This window comes from Paramisgurnus dabryanus, chromosome 22 (assembly GCF_030506205.2).
Source record: "Paramisgurnus dabryanus chromosome 22, PD_genome_1.1, whole genome shotgun sequence".
NCBI classification, from domain to species: Eukaryota; Metazoa; Chordata; class Actinopteri; order Cypriniformes; family Cobitidae; genus Paramisgurnus; species Paramisgurnus dabryanus.
This window is the reverse complement of record NC_133358.1, coordinates 22,570,934-22,593,308: the sequence shown is the minus strand read 5'-3', so window position 1 is coordinate 22,593,308 and position 22,375 is coordinate 22,570,934. Positions and strand designations below refer to the sequence as shown.

General features: G+C 36.2%; 2 protein-coding genes across 4 annotated transcripts; one reads left to right on the top strand and one right to left on the bottom strand.

Annotated features, from left to right (window-relative positions):
• Positions 1-382: 382 nt before the first annotated feature.
• mtfr1 (mitochondrial fission regulator 1) lies at positions 383-5,843 on the bottom strand. 2 transcript variants are annotated; one of them, XM_073813103.1, is made up of 8 exons: positions 5,363-5,385; positions 5,107-5,191; positions 4,922-5,020; positions 4,032-4,147; positions 2,489-2,715; positions 2,137-2,401; positions 1,520-1,694; positions 383-1,420 (listed from the first exon to the last, which is right to left on the bottom strand). In XM_073813103.1, exons 2-8 carry the CDS (start codon positions 5,140-5,142, stop codon positions 1,373-1,375), a joined length of 966 nt encoding a protein of 321 aa, XP_073669204.1. In that variant the 5' UTR covers positions 5,143-5,191; positions 5,363-5,385; the 3' UTR covers positions 383-1,372. The 2 variants fall into 2 exon arrangements, with proteins under 2 accessions (XP_073669204.1, XP_065114365.1); XM_065258293.2 differs by lacking the exon at positions 5,363-5,385 and adding an exon at positions 5,754-5,843 and having other exon boundaries at positions 384-1,420.
• Positions 5,844-7,062: 1,219 nt separating this feature from the next.
• armc1 (armadillo repeat containing 1) lies at positions 7,063-18,144 on the top strand. 2 transcript variants are annotated; one of them, XM_065258291.1, is made up of 7 exons: positions 7,063-7,278; positions 8,689-8,897; positions 11,159-11,250; positions 13,639-13,828; positions 13,971-14,087; positions 14,277-14,351; positions 15,993-18,144. In XM_065258291.1, the coding sequence occupies exons 2-7, from the start codon at positions 8,736-8,738 to the stop codon at positions 16,182-16,184; spliced, it is 828 nt and encodes a 275-aa protein (XP_065114363.1). In that variant the 5' UTR covers positions 7,063-7,278; positions 8,689-8,735; the 3' UTR covers positions 16,185-18,144. The 2 variants fall into 2 exon arrangements, with proteins under 2 accessions (XP_065114363.1, XP_065114364.1); XM_065258292.1 differs by having other exon boundaries at positions 7,063-7,323.
• Positions 18,145-22,375: the final 4,231 nt, after the last annotated feature.

Sequence of the window (22,375 nt, the reverse complement as noted above, 5' to 3'; positions counted from 1 at the left end):
CCAGATATCATACACCCCACTTTAAGTAAAAAATCATGTTCCAAGATTATGGAACCTTCCTACCATAAATATAAACCTGTATTTATCATTTATAATACGTGTTGCTTCTTCAACTTCAAAGTCAATTTTATCAATGTCTTGTTTTTTTTTTTGCACCCTCAGATTCCAGATTTTCAAAAAGTATCTGGGCCAAATATTGTCCTATATCCTAACAAGCTTATTATTCAGCATTCAGATTATATGTACATGTCAATTTTAAAAATATGACCCTTATGGTTTTGTGGGGCAGGGTCCAAAATTATGTCGTAAAAAATACAAAAATAGACAGATGTAGTTTTATTTAAGTAATGAAAGTCCATTCAAACGGATGTATGTAGTGTGAAAACATGTGTCTGTCATCTTAGTACATAAATGAAAAAAAAAAACTCCCTTAAATTTTGAGGTACTGTTACTATGTGCTGTAACCATCAGGTGTTACGTGTTATTCCAATCTACAAAAGCTTTTATATAATACAAATGCAATGGCTTTTACTCGCCATAAGGGCATGTTGATAAACTAATATTTTGTTTAAATGTGCAAACTAAAAAAAGTACAAACACGGTCCAAAATTTCTTATGATATTGTAAAGTGACTGCAGAGATAGCAAGCGTTATGGATACTGGTAACCTGTGCACATCCAGTTTTACATAAAAGTAACTACATTATTCAAGTGATTTGTTAAATAAAACAAATGCTCTAAAATAAATTAAATCTAAACAATGCATTTTAAATTAAAACACTGCAGCTAAAAACAAACTTCAAGGTTAAACAGCACCTTCTACGGGTTATTTATAATTAACTTACTGTTCATAATTGTTTCAGGCACACTGTTAAGGGTAGTGTGACAGGAGCAGCATTCAGACTTAATATTAATGTCTTAATATAAAGAACTTTTCTTATAAATTGTACCTTTAAAAAAACATTTTTGGTACCAACAAGGGTTGTGAATACAAAAAACGGTAACTAGAAATATTCAAAAGCTTTGGTGCTGATGTTCAATTATTATCCCTTAAAATTAGAAATGTACAAGTTTAGGTACTTGCATTGTTGACCTTAAACACATTCAACTAAAAACAAATAAAACCTTACATGCATATAATTTTACATACAACTTGCATTAGTGATAACTTGGGTCCACTGTAGTACAACACAAACTGACAGAGACAATGTCTTCAAAGTGCAAAATCACAAAAACTGCTAATGTCCAACAGGGAAAACCAGACTGACTACATAGTGTTTTGACACATGCATGCTCATATATTTGAACCTGCAATATTTCTGAAAAGTCATCTGGTTAACCTGCTAACAGGAATAGTCCCTTCAGTAACCATCCTAGTAAAGATTTTTCCTTCCAGTTGATTTTAACATGTGCTGTCCAAACTGCAAAAAAAACACCAACACAAAATTATTACTAAAAAGTTGAAAACCAATCTAATAAACACTTTACAGTTTCAGAAGTGGAAGGTAAAGTGATCTTACCAGTGGTGTTTCTACACCAGGCTTATTTCCGGGGGCTGGCAGGTTAAAACTGCTGTCACACTCACTGTCGCTACGGTAACGGTGAGCAAATTTGCGTTTTAGGGCCTCTGCGATCAGAGCTGCGGCATCTGTTGGTTCAATGGGCTTGGGTTTAGTGTTGCCATCCTCTGAAAGACTGTGAACGAAAGGAAAATAAAAAGCATGTTAATGGTCCTTTGTAGGGCTGCATAACGATTAATCGTGATTAATCGTTTGCAGAATAAAAGTTTTTGTTTACATCATATATGTGTGTGTACTTTGTATAATAATTATGCATAAATAAATACACATACATGTAGATATTTAAGGCGTATTTACATGTGTATATAAATTTTTATATTTATAAATAATTTATATTATATATAAATATTTAATTTATAAATATTTTTTTCTTAAAATTATACATGCATGTGTGTATATTTATTTATACAACATTATTATACACAGTACACACACATATATGATGTAAACAAAAACTTTTATTCTGCAAACGATTAATCACGATTAATCGTTATGCAGCCCTAGTCCTTTGTAATAGTAAAGCACCTAAACTCACTTCAATGTAGGCTCAAATGTACCTTTTAACAGAGCGTAGCTTCACTTTACCCATGTCTTTCAGCACATCTAACATATTTAGGGGTTCTGGCTTTTTAGGTTCAGGGTCCAGTACTGTGTTCTGTCCCACCTTCTTTCCACGGCGCTCTCTTATGAGGTCAATGGCAGAATAGCTTCTCTGTATGCCAGGGGCGGGGCACGGAGGAGGAGGTGGTGGAGGGGGCGGTGGTGGGATGGGAGTCATGGGTGAAGAAGTCGGGGGTAAGGGAGGACCACCTGGAGCTGGAGCTTAATTATAATTAAAATATTGAGGTTTTATTAACTAACGGCAAGCTATAAAATATAATTAATTTATTTATAGAAAACTTATCTTACCTGCAGATTGTGCGCTTTGCTCCTGTGCTAAAACTATCTGTGCGATTTGTTGTCTGAGTTTGGCCAGCTCTGACTCGAGAACGCTGATCTTCTGAATGGCTTCATCGTTGATGATCGTCTGACTCTGTGACGCTGGTTCGGTCTGATGCAGGCTGGGCAATGATCGCTGTCGTCTTAGGGGTCTGCGCTGCTGGGTGCGTAACAACAAGCCAGAATTGGCCTCAAACCTGCGTTTTGAGAATGAAAGTTATATTCAAGATAGATACAATAACAAATGGTAACTACATTGTAGACACATTCGATAAAATAAACAAATGAAATTTTACTTGTATAATGTGATATTTTTAAATAACTTTGGATAGACGACAACAGGAAAAATGAGTGGGACTCGATTTTACCCAATAAGAACTGACAAAGAATTGTGCAAAAGAGGACCATAAAATTACATTTACATTGGTGACCCTGGACCACAAAACCAGTCACAAGTCGCATGGGTATTTTTGTAGCAATAGCCAACAATACATTGTGTGGGTCAAAATTATTGATTTTTTTAAAGCAAAAAAAAAAAAAACTTTAGGATGTTAAAGGAAAACACCACAGTTTTTCAATATTTTACCATGTTCTTTCCTCAACTTAGACAAATGAATACATACCTATCTCTTTTCAAAGCATGTACTTTTAATCTTTGTACAGTGCTTCTTCAATGTGTTAGCATTTAGCCTAGCCCCATTCATTCCTATGGCTCCAAACAAAAGTTTTATTGTGTGCCACCATACTTACTCGTGTAACTACTCATGTAACAGTCTTTAAATAGGAAAAACATGGAAGTGTTTGGTGGCTTCTAAATTCATCCCTGTTTGGAGCCATAGGAATGAATGGGGCTAGACTAAATGCTAACACATTCACGAGATGCTGTACAAAGATTAAAAGTGCATGCATTGAAGATAGGTATGTATTAATTTGTCTAAGTTGAGGTATAAAATAGTAAAATATTGAAAAACGGTGGTGTTTACCTTTAAGTAAAGATCATGTTCAAATGAAGATATTTAGTAAAAATGTCCTACGGTAAATATATCAAAAATATATTCATCATTAGTAATATGTGTTGAAAAGGACTTAATTTGGACAACTTTAAAGATGATTTTCTTAATATTTTGCACCCTCAGATTTTCAAAAAGTTGTATCTCGACCAAATTTTGTCCCATCAAAACAAACCTACATAAATGGAAAGCTTATTTATTCACATTTCTGATGATGTATAAACCTCAATTTAAAAAAGTTTGACCCTTATGGCCGATTTTGTTGTCCAGGGTCACATGTTTTTTTTTTCTAAAGTGACTTACAGTGCATTTAGGCTATGTACTGTACTTTACTGTACTTAATGTGTGATCCCTCAAAATCGAACCCATGACCTTTGCTGTGCTAACACAATGCTCTACCAATTAAGCTACAAGAACACTGTTTTGAATCAAGTAAATGGGGTAAATTTTGATTTCATGACGTTTACCAAAATACTGAATTTCATTTTAGTTCATCTTCTCACCTATTTCCACCAGCCACATCACTCTCTTCTCTATCAATCCAGCCCACATCAGCAAATGTGGCCACATGTCCATCTGAAATGTTCAGGAAACCCGCTCCAGGAGCGAATGGATGAAGCTACATACCCCAATAACAGATTTAAGGACAGTTTATAATGGCACCATCAAGGCGTATTACACTCGTTCATACAACACACAACAAACTCATGCACATATACAAAGCAAGCATTTAATGTTATCACAGCCACATCAGAATAAACAACACTAGGAAAACCAGTTTAAAGTGTCACATAAGCAAGTACAGCTTTGTCATTCAACGGCGCCAACAAGAGATAAAGATGCATTCGCTATTACACATTTTTAGTGCCAAGCATCTTAAAGGCAAAATGTGCTTTAAGCTTCTTTGCCCAAAATTTCCAAGAATGAACTAACCTAAAGCAGATAATCTGCATTCCTTATAGAGGACAGCTGGAAGAAAAGGTAACAGAGGAGAGAAACAGAGACAGTAATAAAAGTTTCAAGGTGAGTGTCATTGTAAAAATGTTAGCTTAAAGAAAGAGCCTCGATTTATTTTGTGAACTGAAAACTATGTCTGAGTCATGACTGTTTATGTATAGAAGTATAATAAAATCAAAACAGACATTCAAGAGGAACAAGTTGTATGTTGATATGGGTGCACTGAAAGATGAAAGGATTTAAAAGCCATAAGAAAATAATGGAAACAATGAGACATTTTTAAAGATGCTGAAGATGCACGAGTAGTGTCTATTCTAATGCTGTTAAAATCATGACAAAAATGTATAATAATAATAACTAGAAAATAATGTATATCATATCATATGAATGCTTATCTGACTGACACACATGAAATATCATTGAAAATTGCTTGTACCTGAAAGTGGACACGAGGGCAAGGTGCCAGGGGAAGACTTGTGGCGATCCTTCTGATGATACTTCTAGATGATCCATAAGGCTTTGATGATCCTAAAGCCTGGAAGAGACATAAAGATCATCATTTCTTTAAATCACTGCTGTTGAACAGCTAGTACAGTTGTATTAACACATCTATAAGCTTACCAGGTCCATTTCAATGTGTCTATGATCTCTGCTCATCCTGTCTCTTCATTGATAACCTGTGTTAGATCATCTTCAAATCAAAGCCCTGTAAATTAATAATGAATAGACAAATCAGTTATTTGGTACTACTTCATTATTACTATTGTGGTATTAGCTTAAACTCGTATATTTGTGTTGTACTTGAGTTAAAAAATTTAAGTGTACACTGGTTGTCTACACAAAACCCTTATATTTGTTAACTGCCAAATTTCCCTACTTTAAACAGGCGTGATATTTTGTTTCCGTTTCTCCTTTTCTGGAAAACGCCGCCCTGAATGGTCACCCTAACGTTACACCAGCCATGGTTTCCATGCTGACAGTTCACCTTGACATTCAGAAAATATACTGTGGTATTAAACCATTTCCTAGTTGGTTCATCTTAAAACATATGAGTAGTGGTAAAGTTTCAGTTTTGTCATTAACAAATACTGCACCAACCACATAGTGAGCTTACTAAAACTTTGCCAACAGTTTGCTAATTATGTTTGAAATACAAAAACGCTCATATATTGTTTCCGTGACCGTTCAAATAGATATAATTTGTGTAAAACGAAGGTTGTTGGGACTTCTAAAAGGCCACAGTAGGGAAATATCAACGTTACACTTACCGCGTAGCCTAACCTGTAATGTAACAAACTTCCAATGTTATCCTGCATGTGCTATGCTAATGCTAGCAGCAAGTAACCTGTGTTTTTTCGAGAGGGGAACGGTAGGGCGAAGCTTTGCAGCATTGACCAATAAACATTGAGAATGTTTAAATAATAGGCGGGTCTTAGAATTGCTTAATCATCCATTGGTTTATACGAGGGAAAAGCCAGTTCAACTAGCCAATCAGAAGATTGCTATGACTCACATACACGCGGCGTGTTAATACCGCCTCCCAGTGAACGACAGAGAAACACGCTTTTTGGAATTTTGTATCACAACTGGCTTTGGTGTACATATTAAAGTGAAAATTCCAATTGTTTTTATTCAATTCCGTCACACATGTACCAGTTTCATCCATTCTTTTCGTCATGCATTGTAAAACCTTTGATTTTACTAAGGAGCACTTGTGAAAAAAACATGTTAACACTTGTAAAACGTGTAAAATACTTTTAATATTTGCTATACAAAAAAGATATTAGCCTAGCATAAAACATAGGCTATTAATAAACAAATACATTCGTTTCACACGTAACGAATTAACGGCATTATGTTTTTCGTTTTAAGTTTTGTATACTTAACATAGAGAGGGGGGGGGGGTAAAGAAAACAAATATTTAATCAAAGACACATGACTTTTTGTGACATTTGACTAATAATTAAATAAGCAAATGAAACAAATAAGCTTAATTATTAATAAGCTCATCGTACTATAAATACCCAAAATATTAAATTGTAGAAATGCAAATCAAAATTGAAGAATATATGTTCATTAATAGACACTTCACAACGTCAGAAAATGTTGCACTATTTTCAAGTGCAAGAGCAGCTTACATAAATGTCTTAAACCTACAATAAAATGTATAACAGAAAATAATTTGTGTATTTTCCTGAAATAAATTTTTGGTTACCCTATTTGTAACAAATGAGTTATGAAGATAAACATTTAACCAATGCTATTAAAAAATTGCACACAATAAGCAGTAGTGGAATACTTGGTGTTTTCACTTAAAAACAAAGAGCAAATAGATTTGTGGAATACACTTTTTTTATTGAAGAATTGCACAGTGTACAGAAACTTACATCTTCATTATAAAAATAACATTTTGTGCTTTTTTCAATATTGCAGGTGCTTAAACAAAACATTTTTTGTGGAATACACAATGAACTACTTCTCTTAAAATCACAGCTGTGGTGTCTCTCAGTAAAACCCTTGTTTATTGGTTAAGAACACGTAGCGTCAAATCCTATATCCTCCAATCAGAACGTCTGAATCCAGGAAGTGATGCACGGGTTGATGAGTGGTCCGCAGATAATGGCCAAATAAACCTGACAGAACTACAGCTGTCATGAAAATTTAAACCATATTTACTGACATCATACGAACCTCTTTTAATTTCGTATTTATCAACAGTTGAGTCGACGGCAGACTGGATTCATTTATTTAAAGAGACTCGTCTGAACCGAGGAGTCGTCTGGGCGTGTTTCTGTAAGGTTATGCGTGGACAGCTGTGCCACAACACACATACACAAGGTTAACAGGATTTACACAACGCAGATCACAATAAAATACATAGATCCTTCTTTTAATGTTTATTAGCTACATCTATATGTTAACTGTATGTGTATGAGATGAAATCGGGGTTCTCTTCTAAGTGTTGCCATTGTTTGTGGTCTTCTTGAATTCGTATTGAATATTTGTATATATAAACAATATTTGAACGATCATCCTCAATTCAAACGTTTGGTTTTACGTGCTGTTTTAATAATTTCTCACGGCTTAGATTGTCATTTGCTTTGTGATGCGATAAAGGTGGCTAGTGTTAGCAGGTTAGCAGAGGCCCCATAATGGCCCTCGTTATTCTTCTGTATTGTGCAAGTGTAGGTATGATCATCATACCCATTATGGGCCATACAGTGTCCTTTAAAAGCCAATGTCGTGCCACGTGTTTATGGTATCGGTCAATCGATGCAAAAGAGATCAACGTTCAGTGTTGACTGAATGACGTCACCCTGTGTATTTCTAACACATTAATTAATTGCAGTATTTTATACATGAGACAGACCAGAGATACCATAGTAATACCATGTTTTTTAGATGTACTGTGGTAGTAGCATGATATGTTTGAAGGTATTTGATATGCAAATTCAGTGGTGTATGAAAATTGTACATTCAAAATAATCTGGGGCAGCACAATTGTACATATTAATATGCCATGAGATTTAGTGATTGTTGTAGCCAATATATCGGCTGCTATTTGGATTTTTTTTATCAGTATCTTTAACCTATATTTGTTATTCTAATAAAAAAAAGATGTAATGCCAAAATCTGACAGACCATAAAATAACCAATTATTATTCACTTATATTTAAAAATATAATATATTTTTAAGGGTATATTTATAAATAGTATATACTTTTAAGGGTATATTTATAAATATTATATATTGTTAAGGGTATATTTATAAATATTATATTTTAAATTATTTATTTATAAATATTATATTTTTCTAAGGGTATATTTATTAATATTATATATTTCTATGGGTATATTTATTAATATTTTATATTTCTAAGGATATATTTATAAATATATATATTTTTAAGGGTATATTTATAATTATTATATATTTTTAAGGGTATATTTATAATTATTATATATTTTTAAGAGTATTTTCATAAATATTATACTTAAATGTTTATTCAATTTCAGCAAGATTGTTTGTTTTTCTCCTACTGTAATTACATTTGTGTTATATCGCCCTATTATCAGCCAATCAGACACATTGCTTTCTCTGTATCGGTCCTGATTCTATTACTTGCCAATGGTACTGGCTCAATATTTTGTACGGTTAATCTCATGTTTTCACATTATGACGTTGTCTTGTTCTCCCCTCAGTTTAGATCATTGAGTTTGATGTGCATGGCCCTTGGTGTGGAAGCACCATGAGTGCGGAGCCTGATGTCTTGGCTGTGGTGAATCAACTAAGGGATTTGGCTGCTGACCCCCTCAATAGGCGAGCTATCGTTGAAGATCAAGGCTGCTTGCCGGGCCTCATTCTGTTCCTTGACCACCCCAATCCACAAGTGGTCTACTCTGCGCTATTGGTAGGTTTAACGATTTCATTTAACTTCATCCCAAGCAGACATTCTTACTTTTGTAGTTTTCGAGAAATATATTGTATGTTATGTTACTACAGGTGGTTGGTGGTGATGCTGTATTTGTGAACATTGTTTGCCTCCACTTGTTTTTCTTGCAAAATTCACAACTGGTTTTGCTTTTTCATTTTTTTGAAGTTTGCATATGACATTCATGATATTATACAGTTGATTATTGTACATTATGTTGATTTTTTGTTATCATTGTATAAGGGTTAAACTTTAGGTTAAAGGGTTTTTGTCCAGGTGTGTCCAAACTTTAGCTTTTATAATTTTGTCAATTCAGATTCATTTTTACAGATTTTGATTTATTGCATTCAGTTGACTTAAATAAAAGAATTCATATCAACCCATCAGGTGATGCTCACATGATTTAGGGGCTTTTTACACTTTGTATTAAGATGTGTTTTCATCGATCGGATCACAAGTGGACGAGAGAGACACATCACGTTTACACCTGGTATTTAAATCCGTCTCTTTTGTCCACATTCGACCGCTTCTGTCCTGAATACTGTGAGGGGATGGTCTGTGAGACGGTGAGCGAGTCTCTCTGCTGTCATTCAAAGGCGAGTGGGAGTAATTATGAGTTTATATGGACGTGAAATAATATTATGTCGAAGTCCGCTGCTTGTGTAGTAAGTAAACATGCTGCACAGAGTTTTGTACATGTGTATGTAAGAGCTTTCTCTGAATTTTCAGCGCAATTGATGAAATAGGATCGCACAACTTTCACACGCTTTCAAAACGAAACTACGGAGATCAGAAGCTTTAGTTTTATCAATGAAAGGATAAAAATATCGCTGTTCACAGTGTGTTCACGCCAGAAGTCAGAAAAGACGTAAAACTTGTGTTTAGTACCTCAAATTAGATAAATGGGCGGAGAGAAGGCGGTCGCGTGTGGCTGTTCGAACACATTCATCCACATGTGCGTTTACAAAAGCAAAAGCGATCCGATCGAAAGGGGTTTCGACTACCTCTAAGAGGCTGTTTACATTTGGCATTAACATGCATTTTCGTCGATCGGATCACAAGTGGACGACGTCAATGCCACGTGTAAACTGTGTTCAAAACGTTTTGAACGCGTCCACTTTCGACCACTTTCAACCACATTCAGAGGTAGTCGAAACCACTTTCGATCGGATTGCTTTTGCTTGTGTAAATGCACATGTGGATGAATGTGTTCGAACAGCCACACGCGACCGCCTTCTCTCCACCCATTTATCTAATCTGAGGTACTAAACACAAGTTTTATGTATTTTCTGACAACTTTTCTGACTGTGAACAGTGCTATTTTTAGCCTGTCATTGATAAAACTAAAGCGGCTGATCTCCGTAGTTTTGTTTTGAAAGCGTGTGAAAGTTGCGCGATCCTATTTCATCAACTGCGCTGAAAATTCAGAGAAAGCCCTAACATATAAACATACAAAACACTGTGCAGCATGTTTACTTGCTAAACAAGCAGCGTACTTCGATAATATTAGTTTGCGTCCATATAAACTCATAATTACTCCCGCTCGCGTTTGAATGAGACTCGCCCACAGTCTCACAGACCACCCCCTCACAGTATTCAGGACAGAAGCGGTCGAATGTGAACAAAAGAGACGGATTTAAATACCAGGTGTAAAGGTGATGGGTCTCTCTCGTCCACTTGTGATCCGATCGATGAAAACACATCTTAATACCAAGTGTAAACAGCCCCTGAATGTGGTTGAAAGTGGTCAAAAGTGGACGCGTTCAAAATGTTTTGAACACCGTTTACACCTGGCATTAACGTCGTCCACTTGTGATCCGATCGAAGAAAACGCATGTTAATGCCAAGTGTAAACAGCCTCTTAGAGCTTGTCTATAGACATGTGAGTCACATGACTGCCACCTGCTGTCCAAATCGGCCATGTACTCTGTTGTACACTTCCACAGAAATGCCACGCTCTGCAGGCAGGCCGGTCATCTCCCCTTTTGTCCTTTTTCTCTAAGAAAGTGATATCTTGTGTTTTACCTAAATCACAACATTAAGTCTGTACAGGTATGATATGTGAAAGAAACAAAGATCATTTAAATAACCCTCTCTTTAGCCCACACACACCTTATAACAGTGACCCGTCACCCGGGCGGTTCTCTGTGTGCAGTTAGTAAATGTGTTATCGCAGCGGTTCCTGGCTGTAAGCTTGTGTAATGGCCACATTGACCCTCAATGGTTTTGTGTCATTCCAGGCAGTGCGTTACCTGGCAGAATGCCGTCCCAACAGGGAGAAGATGATGGGCGAGCTGGGGATGATGCTGAGCTTGCAAAACATCATGCAGAAGTAAGTCATTCCTGTCATGGTGCCACAAAACATAAAGGCACATGAACGTCGCTTTAAGCTTTCACAGAAAACCTCATCGTGCAATTTTTCGTTTAGGCAAATGCGTGTTGTGGGCAGATTTTTAGAGCAGAAGAAAGGTCGCCCTGTCACATGCAACACTGTCTGTTTTGAAACTAAATGGGTGTGATGATGCAAGTTTGCTGTTAAAGCTTGATGCAAACTGTGCGTAAAATGCATTTTTGTTTTTTCTCCCTTTTGAGGTCAATCAAAGAGACAACTTTATCATTTACATATTTTATTTATGATTTCTCTTTATTTTATAAAGGAGAGATGTAGGTTTGCCAATATTTGTGTTTTATACATTTTCTTTCTTTACTGACAGCAATGGAATCAATTACATTAAAAACAACATTTGAGCTTCTCTTATTTACCCATGTAGATCAAATAGCACTTCTGTGGATGCCAACCGATGCCTTAAATATTCATACAACTGCATATCTACATTAAACATCTATTTGACGCCTCCAAGGCTAAGTATAGAGACGCAGGATCCAGGCATGTGTACATGTGCCGCAGTCCTGGCTTATTTCGAGTGCGAAAGTCTGCAGGCATTTAGACGGCGAGTGCCTTCTGTTTAACACGGAGCTTCGCAGACAGAAGTGCCAATGGTTGGCAAGCGAGCCGCGTATCCTTGTCTCAGGGCGAGTCCGTGCCCACCCTCTTCCAATCACCAGTCACTTCAGTTTGTGCAGAAGACATCAAGGAGTGCCCTGCAGTTCTGCAAGCTGCTTGTCACTATTTCAGGCACACCGACATTGGGTAGAGGTCGTGTATCGCCCTAGTCCGTGAAAAATTATGGTTAGAGGAAATGAAGCAAACCTTCATCAGTATTGGTGGTGTGCCAGCGCTCCAAAGCTGTGGGGTTGTTAATTGTTTTTGGTGTAATTCTGTTATCCGTGTTTTTTAAATGACCGTTCATGACTTCATTTCTCAAATCATACACTGTGAGCTCTTGCACCACATGCTGATCTGTATATTTCAATATTAATCACTAAAATATAGGGCTGGGGACGAGACAATATCGTCAATATCGGTATGTTTTATGTTCTTCCTTTTGAGCAACAGAAATGTACATTGGGGACAGACGTAAGCTTTTCAACCAGCTTGCATGTTGTCCCTTGGAAAACCCTGTCTTGAATTTTATTTTTATTTTGTGCTATTTTAAAAAAGATGTTTGTGACATCGCTCATGAGGCTTTGACTTGGATTGAAACATTTATGGTATATCGCTATACTGGGTGTATGAGCTGTTTGTTATACTTAGCCATGTTAAACATCATATATCAATTTTAGTATAAAATAATTAATTTGTGTTCAGTTGAAGAAAGGAAGTCATAAATATTTGGAATGGCATGAGGGTGACTATATTTTCTGAGAAATTTAATATTTGGGTGATTGGTGTCTTTAACTTTTTGTACAAATGGTCAGATTTCCTGGCTTCCACAAGATGCTCTTTGGACCGTTCTCAAATCCCGCTGGGATAACATGAATCATCAGGCTTTGCACAAACATGCACCAGCTGCATGTTGGCCGTAAAGCAGAATGATGACAAACCTATTTCAATTTCAGTTTTTTAATACTCCATCAGAATTACACATTTTTATGGTCATATTTTTGAGAAATGTAAAATTAGGAGATTTTCAAAAGGGGCCTTTTTTTGAACTTCTTGTAGATTAAAATACAGCATCCTTTGAAGGTCCCATGTGGGTTTTAGCGGCATCTAGTGGTGAGATTGCGAATTGCAACCAACCTCAATTTCGAAATGCAAAGAGAACCTACGGCAGCTGCCACAGGACAAACAAGTCACCGTTTGAGACGACGTAAGGACGAAACGCAGTCTGTAGAGCAGTTTGTCCATTTAGGGTTACTGTTGAAACATGTCAGAGCCTTTTTTTGTAAGGAGACCCGCGGTGTATGGAGATTAAAGCAGGTCATTCTAAGGTAATAAAAACGTAAGGTCTTCTTTATACACCACTGATAATATAGTTAGTTATGTATATTATATTGCATTTCTGTCAAGATATCCCCAGGGGGGCCAGCATGCGGCACAACATCTAATGTCATTGGTTCTTGCATGTCTTTTGACTAGTTGCCTTGTATGTTTTGTCATGAGATGTGTTATCCTTGTATTTGTTATTGACGTTTTATTTTATTATAGCTGATTTTGGAATCTGTATAATTTAAATGGTGCCAATGTATTTGAGTCATGGTCAGCATTTTCTTTGTCTTTTCTTTGATTAAACTTTTTTTCTTCCCCTGTACAAGTGCATTTTTTATCAGTTGGTGTTGTGTTGTGAATCCTGCAGTAAACTGTGATGTGTTTGTCTAGGGGGACATCGCCGGGCGAGACCAAGCTGCTGGCATCTGAGATCTACGAGATCCTGCAGAACTCCAGTAGCGCAGAGGCCGAAAAAGCTCAAGCGGCCGCCTCGTGCCGAAGAAAAGCACAGTTCTTCCTGGGAGCAACGAACAAACGGGCCAAAACAGTGGTGCTTCAAATCAACGGGCTTGACGATTCGGTAACCATCACCTGACATCCCACTTTTTTAGCTTACCGTATGTTAGCTTACAACCCACACACTTTTTTTTTAATGTGGACAATGAAACAAACACGATGAACTCCATGTGACTTTGGTAAAACTCTGATTGTATTTATGACAGACTCGTAGAAGTCTCTGTGAGGAGGCCTTGCTAAAGATCAAAGGAGTCATCAGCTTTACTTTCCAGATGGCAGTGAAGAGATGTGTGGTCAGGATCCGTTCTGATCTGAAGGCCGAAGTAAGTCCAGGATCAGTATCTAAAAAGCAACATCAGACCAAAACCTCTGTTAAGCTTCACAAAGCCTTTGCTTTTTCTGTGATATTTGTTCTTTAGTCTGCATGTTTCATAGTTCACAATACTGAAACTGTAGTTTAAATCATTAAAAATGAACTTTAGTAATGATAGATTAATTTTTTTATGATTCAGGCATTGGGAACTGCTATAGCTGCAACCAAAGTCATGACGGCACAGCAAGTGGTGAAGGGAGAAGATGGAGCTGAGGTTAATATTATCTATGATATCTATTCTCTTCTATGAATGCAAAACAATAAGTGTATTAATAATATTAAATGCAACTTAAGAATGATTTGGTCCCACAACTTAATTTTAATGTGCTTTCAGACCATGAATTTTTGGTGAGACGGCTAAATATTGCACGCATTGCAATTTGGCATGTTGACTCAAGCTGCATTTAGCATATCTACCTTAAAGGATTAGTCAATTTACTTAAAAAAATCCAGATAATTTACTCACCACCATGTCATCCAAAATGTTGATTTCTTTCTTTGTTCAGTCGAGAAGAAGTTATGTTTTTTTGAGGAAAACATTCCAGGATTTTTCTCATTTTAATGGACTTTAATGGACCCCAATACTTAAATACTTAAAAAAAATTTGCACTTTTAAACCACAACTTCTCATCCATCACCGGTCCTGTGACGTGCCAATGTGATCTCACGTAATACGTCATCATGCCAAGAGGTCACGGAAACTACGTCACAGTGTTTACAAGTGTGGAGAAAGAGGACCGCTCCGACGTTGTTGTATGTCGAATGATACTAATTAATGTCTTTGTGTCAGTTTATTGTTTAAAATGGTCCGCAAATGTGCGTTTCATATATGTAACACGTGACCTTTCCACGTCATTACGCAATTATGTGAGATCGCGCTGGCTCGTCAGCCGGAGGAAGAAGAGAAGTCGTGGTTTAAAAGTGCATATTATTTATTTTTCTTGTCAAAAATGACAATCGTTTCATTAGATAAGACCCTTATGCCTCATTTGGGATCGTTTAGAGTCCTATTAAACTGCATTAAAACTGTTAAGTATTGGGGTCCATTAAAGTCCATTAAAATGAGAAAAATCCTGTAATGTTTTTCTCAAAAAAAACATAATTTCTTCTCAACTGAACAAAGACAGACATCAACATTTTGGATGACATGGTGGTGAGTAAATTATCTGGATTTCTTTTTAGAAAATGAACTAATCCTTTAATATTTTGTTTGAGGAGTTACTACGTGTGTTCGACTTAATGCAGCGCCGCAAGAACAGACAGCCGGATTACATAAAAACATATATAATATGTCCACTTTGGTTCATTTGGAAGGGCGATCTCTACCTGCAGCAGCACAGTTGTGACCTCGTGTGACCAATATTTTGATGGTCTTGGATGCTGCATTACTATGTAGTTCCCTTGTTATCCAGCAGGTGGCACAATTGCTTTGTGTTATGATCTGAGGTCCAGACACCAAAAAAAAAAATTTGAGAGTATTGTTAAGGAAAAAGCTCAATTTCTGAAAGCACAATTAATAATGCATGAGTGTCGTTGCATTCTATCATAAAATATCAAAACAATCGGCATTTATTTTACAGTAATAAAGCACAAACACATTGCATAAAAATAATTTTGTAAATATTAAATATTTTAGCCAGATCCTAGTAAAACATTTTGTATACTTCATGTATGCATTCGGCAGATGCTTTTATCCAAAGCGACTTGCAGTGCATTCAATCAGATCTTTTTATCAGTATGTGTGTGTTTGCTAAATGATCAAACCCATGACCTATAACCTAATGCGCTACCAATTGTATGCGCTACCATGCAGTCTGCTCATGTAGCTTCCCTTTGCCCATTGCTTTTTCTCCAGGTTGTAATGCCATTCCAGGAGGACTCTGATGTGGTTGTAGAGCAGAACACACATTTGCCAGATTACCTGCCGGAAGACGAGAGCCCGTCTCAGGAGCCGCACAAGGCCGTGACACGACTGGGCTCCACTCAAGACGGCGTGAGCTGGCTGAACACGGCCGCTAACTTCCTGTCACGCTCATTTTACTGGTGACCCCCCTGCATGCCACGCTGCCCTCAAACAATGCCGAGCGCACTTTGCAATAAACTTATAACCGTGTTTCAACTTAAAAATCAAAGTCACTACAGGCGGTACGCTCCCAAAAGTCACATTAGCGCTGCGCACGCACCACCTGAGACCCAGAGAGCAGCCGGGAGAAGTCGATAGAAAGCATTTCGTTGTATTTGCTCTCTCTTACTCACTTTTATGTTTGCTCTGTGCACTACGGCCCGGGGTTTGAATTTCAAATCCTTTGTCACGTAACGGGACTGTTACTGATAATGTGTGTCGTATGTTGAGGTTTTCTAAATTTATACAAATTTGGGTGCTTTTTGACGTGTAGTCTAACATCTCCTTCATCTCAGCTGTCTTTTTAAACATCTTTACTTTATTGTTTGATCGTTCTAATAATGTTTTACCTATTGGCACATTTCAAAGCATGCTGTATATTTCATTGCCTTTATTTTCTTCTCTGTGTATACCTCCCCCCCATCCATGCGTGTGGCTTTTTTTTTAGCTTGTTGTGATTTAGTTTCTCACTTTTCCACTAAAGGTATGATCTCTTCTTATTTATGTTTTAGGTTTAGTTTATTGTTTCTGTGCAGTAATTATTTAACAGTCATACCTCCAGAAAGGGCAAGTCACCTCGAATATCTGTTACGTCGTGTAGTACTAACCCTCTTTGTATGTGCCAAGCACCAGAGTACCTTCTTTACACAAGTCAAATATGTTGTAAAATACACCTGGCCGCGAGAACTTAATATATGGTTTTCTGTTTTGTACAGTTTTAAAATTTAATCAATGCATTGATTTCTTTAATAGCAATGCTTCTGACTTTATATACATTTTTCTGCATTATATTCTTAAAAAGCATAAATCTGAACGTTGCGTTCTGGGTCTTGTATACACATGATCATTTTAAGCGTGGGGTTCACCTGCTAGCCAAATGCACAATTCAATCCACAGCACCTCTGCATGATCACCCACCGCCTTGTACCTTTTTTCTCTTTTTGGCCAATAGTGTCTTTTAAAGTTAGTTTAGAAAATGACCTCACATATCACATTCAGAAAGTCCGCTCAGGGATGTGTGTATGCTATCCCCTAACAGAAGGTGTTGCGTGTTACTGTATCTGGGTGGGAATTGATGCGTTCAGTATAGGGTTTACCAAAGGAGCCGCACACATCAGTATCAAAATAATTTACACACTTCTGTCCAATATATGTCTGATATTAACTCATGATTTACTGAAATCTTCACCTGATGATGAAAACCGTCATCGAGTTGTTTGCCCTTTCATATTCCTGCTCTGCTAAAATAATTTGAACATGTGTATTTAAAGAGACGGTTTACCCAAAAATAAAAATTGTGATAAACCCATATGACTTAACACAAAAGTGCAGGAAGACCAATGTGATCTGTGCTCACCATTCACTTTTAATTCCACATAACATGGTAAATGATATGGCTTTGAAATGATACAAGGGTGTGTAAATAAAAATTTCATTTTTACGTGAACTGTCCCTTTCTTTTAGGAATGCTTTAAAAACTGTATAATATTGTTTAATTCACTTATGTCCATTTAAACTGATATGTTCAGAAAGGCAGCAGCATTAGTGTACAGAATTGCATCACCGGACTCATGGCATGTTTTTATTTAGGTCTAAGAGGGGCCATCAGTATTATATTTATGAGAAAAATGTTTAATGGTATTGAAATCTGCATTTTCTGTATATATTCTTTCTTGTACTGTACATCATCCTTCATTACATTATTTCAAGGGAATGTTCACTGGTACCCCACGATTCACAACCGGAGCCCATTGTAGATTTTAGTAGCTTCTCATGTACTGTGCATATTAGCTGTTATATACAATTTTAGGACGCACAATTCTTGGCTGTTCACAGTAATGACAAGGATTATTAAAACATTAAATAAATTTGGTTTGTTGTGTTTTTTTATTGAGATTTATTGGGGTTTATTAGCTTTGGTGTCAACAAATTTATTTCTGTTATTTCCATTATAGAAATGGTTGCATCATGGTGGCTTTTAGATTTGAACGATGATAGTCACCAAAAAGGAAACAAATGGGTAACATTTTACTTGACTGACATGACACATTCGAATAAACATGCATAAAATCCTCTTCATGTTAACAGCACGTGTCAATTATGTCATTTTTAATGCAAAGATGACATTGTTTGAAATGTCTTTGTTATGACAACTTGACATTAACCAATACATCATAACTTGTCAAAACAATTGACATTACCAACGCAACATAACTGACCACTTTTTACCAGTGATACAAATTGAATTTGTCATTAAAATGTCATTAAGTGTTTGTTTTATGAATAAATCAATCATGAATATTTTTCTTGACCTCAACTACAGTGGTACAAATATAATTGTCATTGAGTGTCAATACTCTGTCAAATAGGTTTATAACACAGTTTATAATGTTTTTTTAAGTTTCCTTCATGTGTTTAAAAATAAAATCAATCTTTCAATATATTTCAATCTTGCATTTGGAGACCGATTTACCTCAAATTAAATAAAAACAGTACAATAATGGGATAAGCTATGCAGTGTTGAGTCCATATCACTGCAAAGTTAATTAAATTAAATTAAATTAAATTAAATTAAATTGATAAAAAAATCAGAAATGTCAGAAAATTTTAGAACCCTTTGTGTGAGGAAAAACAAGTTCTGTTGTCAGTTTTTTATGTATTGTGCGCATACATAAAGTTAAGTATAATATTTTGACGTGTCTGTTGCATTTTGTTAAGGTATTAAAAATTATTTGCACTTATTGACATTTAAATGACAGATTAACTCATAAAGCTATGTAGTTTCTTCAGTTTGATAATTATTCTGCTATGTCATGTTTATGACAGATTTATGACAAGTTATGATGTATTGGTTTATGTCAAGTTGTCATAACAAAGACAATTCAAACAATGTCATCTTTGCATTAAAAATGACATAATTTAACAAATGACACTTAATGACAGCTGTCATAAATTTGCATAAAACCTCCTTAATGTTCATGACATGTGTCATGTCAGTCTTATGGACACCCCTTCGAGTAAAGTGTTACCGAAAAGGGTTATATCTAAATGTTATGTCTAAGACTTCTTAGCATGAATCAAAAGTAAGTTTTATTATGACATCTAAGATTCAGATAAGATCAGTTCTATCAATATGATTTTTGTCATATGTGACACCATCTATGAAAACCCAATCAATTTTATGTGATTGCTGTTTTATACCTAAAATCAGATAATGTAAAGGACATTGTGTAAATATGACAATGATATATTTAATATTAACTAAGTAAGGTCATGCCAAAGTAAAAATCAATGATTGAAATCAAACTTTGATGCTTCAAATCTCATAATTAGAATATGAGACTTTAGCCTGGATTTAACAGGCAGGGTTTGACTCATTCGTCCAACTTTTGAAACTGTGTTTCAACATTCATTCCCAAACCTTTTTTCAATGTAAGTGTGCAATACTGTAAATATGTATGCAGTCGGTAGATGCAGACCAATGGGTACTGATTGCTGGGAAGTGACATCAGAGTCCAACCTCCTGGCCGGAGGATACTGCCAGCATCACCACGGCAGCTGAAATGCTGAGGCCTGCAGCAATAGAAGGAGGCAGAGGGGAGGAAATCTGTTTTGTTCATGATGATGGGTGTAAATAGCCGTAGGACTCCCCCACCTCATTCAGTTCTGCTTAGACAGCAGAGACGAGGACGGCTATGAGCCTGTAATACCAACAGCGGTAACATTGCTAAGCTTTAATGGGTAAATCGACAAGTGCCCAGTCAAGGGAAGCCTGAGGGGACAGCGTGGTTGTTGTAGACTCCTTATGGCAGTGGTTTGGCTTCAGCGGCCACCCAGTACGGTGGTATAAATATAAATCATTATATGGTTAGTCAAATTTATTATTGTTCCTTCTATCTGTGATCTTATTTGTAACAGATAGGCCTGCAAGCTGTTTTAAGGATACGACCTACAAGGATCTCACCAAAAGCGAAGCATAATATTATCTGCATTTCATCATTCAGCTTATTTTGGTATTTCTGTACTTTTTGAAAGATTCATTTTTATTTTGTTAATTTTTTTCAATTAACTTCACTTTTATATCAGGGCTCTGCAGGACATCGGCCCTCCAGGATGATAGTTGTTCAGTAATAGCTCCATAAATCAAAATGTAAATATTTATTTTGTGTCTGAGCTTTTATATCTGTTTCCAATTCGACATCATGTTGCTTATAGCAATTGAAATATATCAGGGCACAATCAATTTTGATAACTACCCCTTTGTGCTCCTTTAACATGCATTGCAAAGAAAAATCAACAGGATACTTCATTCATCTTTAAGGGTACCTTATCAAAATGAAACACCTTTATTAATACCCCAAAATGGGTCCACAGTTAGTATGAACTGGGTCAGCCTCTTCATTTGGGCCAAAAGTTCAGAAGACTCACATATGGCCATAATATTGAGTCCGTATGGAGCCCTGGTACACTTGACTGGTTTAGCTGAAGGGCGTTGTGTTACCAATGTGTTACTCTACTGATAGATTTTGGCTCTCAAAAAGCTTAAGTTACCTGGGGAGACTTTTTAAGCCCTGCAGTGAAATGTCTGACACCTTCATATTATTATAGCAATCGTGCGTGCTGACACTAGGGGGCGTTGGTTGGCTATGATTTGCATACTTTTGTCATGCACTAAAGTAGACACTCAGAAAAATTACTCTTTAACTCAGTGATCACGTTGAAAGACAGTGTACACATTTAGCCTTGTAATATAGCTTAGTTAAGTATATGATGACAGCTTTGTGGTAGTCATGCACGTGCCAAGTCAGTAAGACTAAAACTGATTTAAAATTTGTGAAATGGCCATTTTTTTTGTCGACTTTTTTCATACTTTTTGATAAGTAATAATTCTTGGTAATTCTGGGAATATAGGGGGACCGTACGTGCCATTCTTCCCAGACACGTCCTTGCCAGGATTTCGGTGCATCTTCCGGAAATCATATTTGTTGACCGCATACATCATTCAGTTAAAAACATAAGACATACAATTGTAGTTTCAATCTTACCTTAAAATTTAACGGTTGATTTTCTGTAATAATAATAATAATAATCCTCTATGACGTTTGCGGCCGAGAAATACGACTTCCGCAAGACGAACCCGAAATCCTAGCCAGGACGCATCCGGGAAGAATGGCACGTATGGTCACCCTAGGGGATATTACTATTTGACAGTGGGATCCATGTAATATAAAATCTTTGAAATTATATATATATATTTTGTATAATGTGAAACAATTTAAAAATTTAAAATGAAAGTATGTTAAGCATTCAGTTCAGTCTTTTTCAAAATATGAGTGATATAATGCAACATATGCAACAAAACCTATAATTTTTGAGTCACCCAATGACACAATTTTTTCCAATTTTTTATCCATTTAAAAATCGACACGTTTTATTTTGTGCCACCTTACTTACTCGTGTAACTACTCATGTAACAGTCTTTAAATAGGGAAAACATGGAAGTGTTTGAGGGCTTCTAAATTCATCCCTGTTTGGATCCTAAGGAATGAATGGGGCTAGGCTAAATGCTAACACATTCACAACGCGCTGTGCAAAGATTAAGTGCACGCATTGAAAAAGATAGCTATGTATTAATTTGTCTAAGTTAATGTAAGAACATAGTAAGATATTAAAAAACGGTGGTGTTTTCCTTTAAGTATAATTTTACTGATCTAGACCACAGACCTCTTGTTACAGTATAAATATTGTGAATATGCATATTTATTATGCTTATAAAGTTGAAACTGTCACACTTATATTTATAAAATTTTCACAACATTTCAGTTTTCCATAACCAGGCTAAATTTATAAAGACCTTCAGATTCACCTTTGATAAAATCACAATGATGCTGTAAAATCCATGTTTTAATTTATTGTATATTACTGATGCATCTGCTCTCACAAGACGCTTCATTTTAGATGAAGAGTGAAGCAGATAAAGCTCATGTCTCCCTGGCACTTCAAGATATCAGCCACAGCTCCGTATTTGTGCATAAATGTGTCGTCACTATCATTATTTGCATTGTTAATCTGCCTGTGGCTGCAGGGCTGATTGTGTGTTGATGGGAGAGAAAGGT

Excerpts from the sequence above, each read along its gene's own strand:
- armc1 (XM_065258291.1), top strand. The coding sequence starts at position 8,736 with ATGAGTGCGGAGCCTGATGTCTTGGCTGTGGTGAATCAACTAAGGGAT. Across the intron at positions 8,898-11,158 it reads TGGTCTACTCTGCGCTATTG|GCAGTGCGTTACCTGGCAGA; the intron begins GTAGGTTTAACG and ends GTGTCATTCCAG. Across the intron at positions 11,251-13,638 it reads TTGCAAAACATCATGCAGAA|GGGGACATCGCCGGGCGAGA; the intron begins GTAAGTCATTCC and ends GTGTTTGTCTAG.
- mtfr1 (XM_065258293.2), bottom strand. The coding sequence starts at position 5,142 with ATGAGCAGAGATCATAGACACATTGAAATGGACCTG. Across the intron at positions 2,716-4,031 it reads GATGTGGCTGGTGGAAATAG|GTTTGAGGCCAATTCTGGCT; the intron begins GTGAGAAGATGA and ends CTCAAAACGCAG. Across the intron at positions 2,402-2,488 it reads GCAAAGCGCACAATCTGCAG|CTCCAGCTCCAGGTGGTCCT; the intron begins GTAAGATAAGTT and ends ATTATAATTAAG.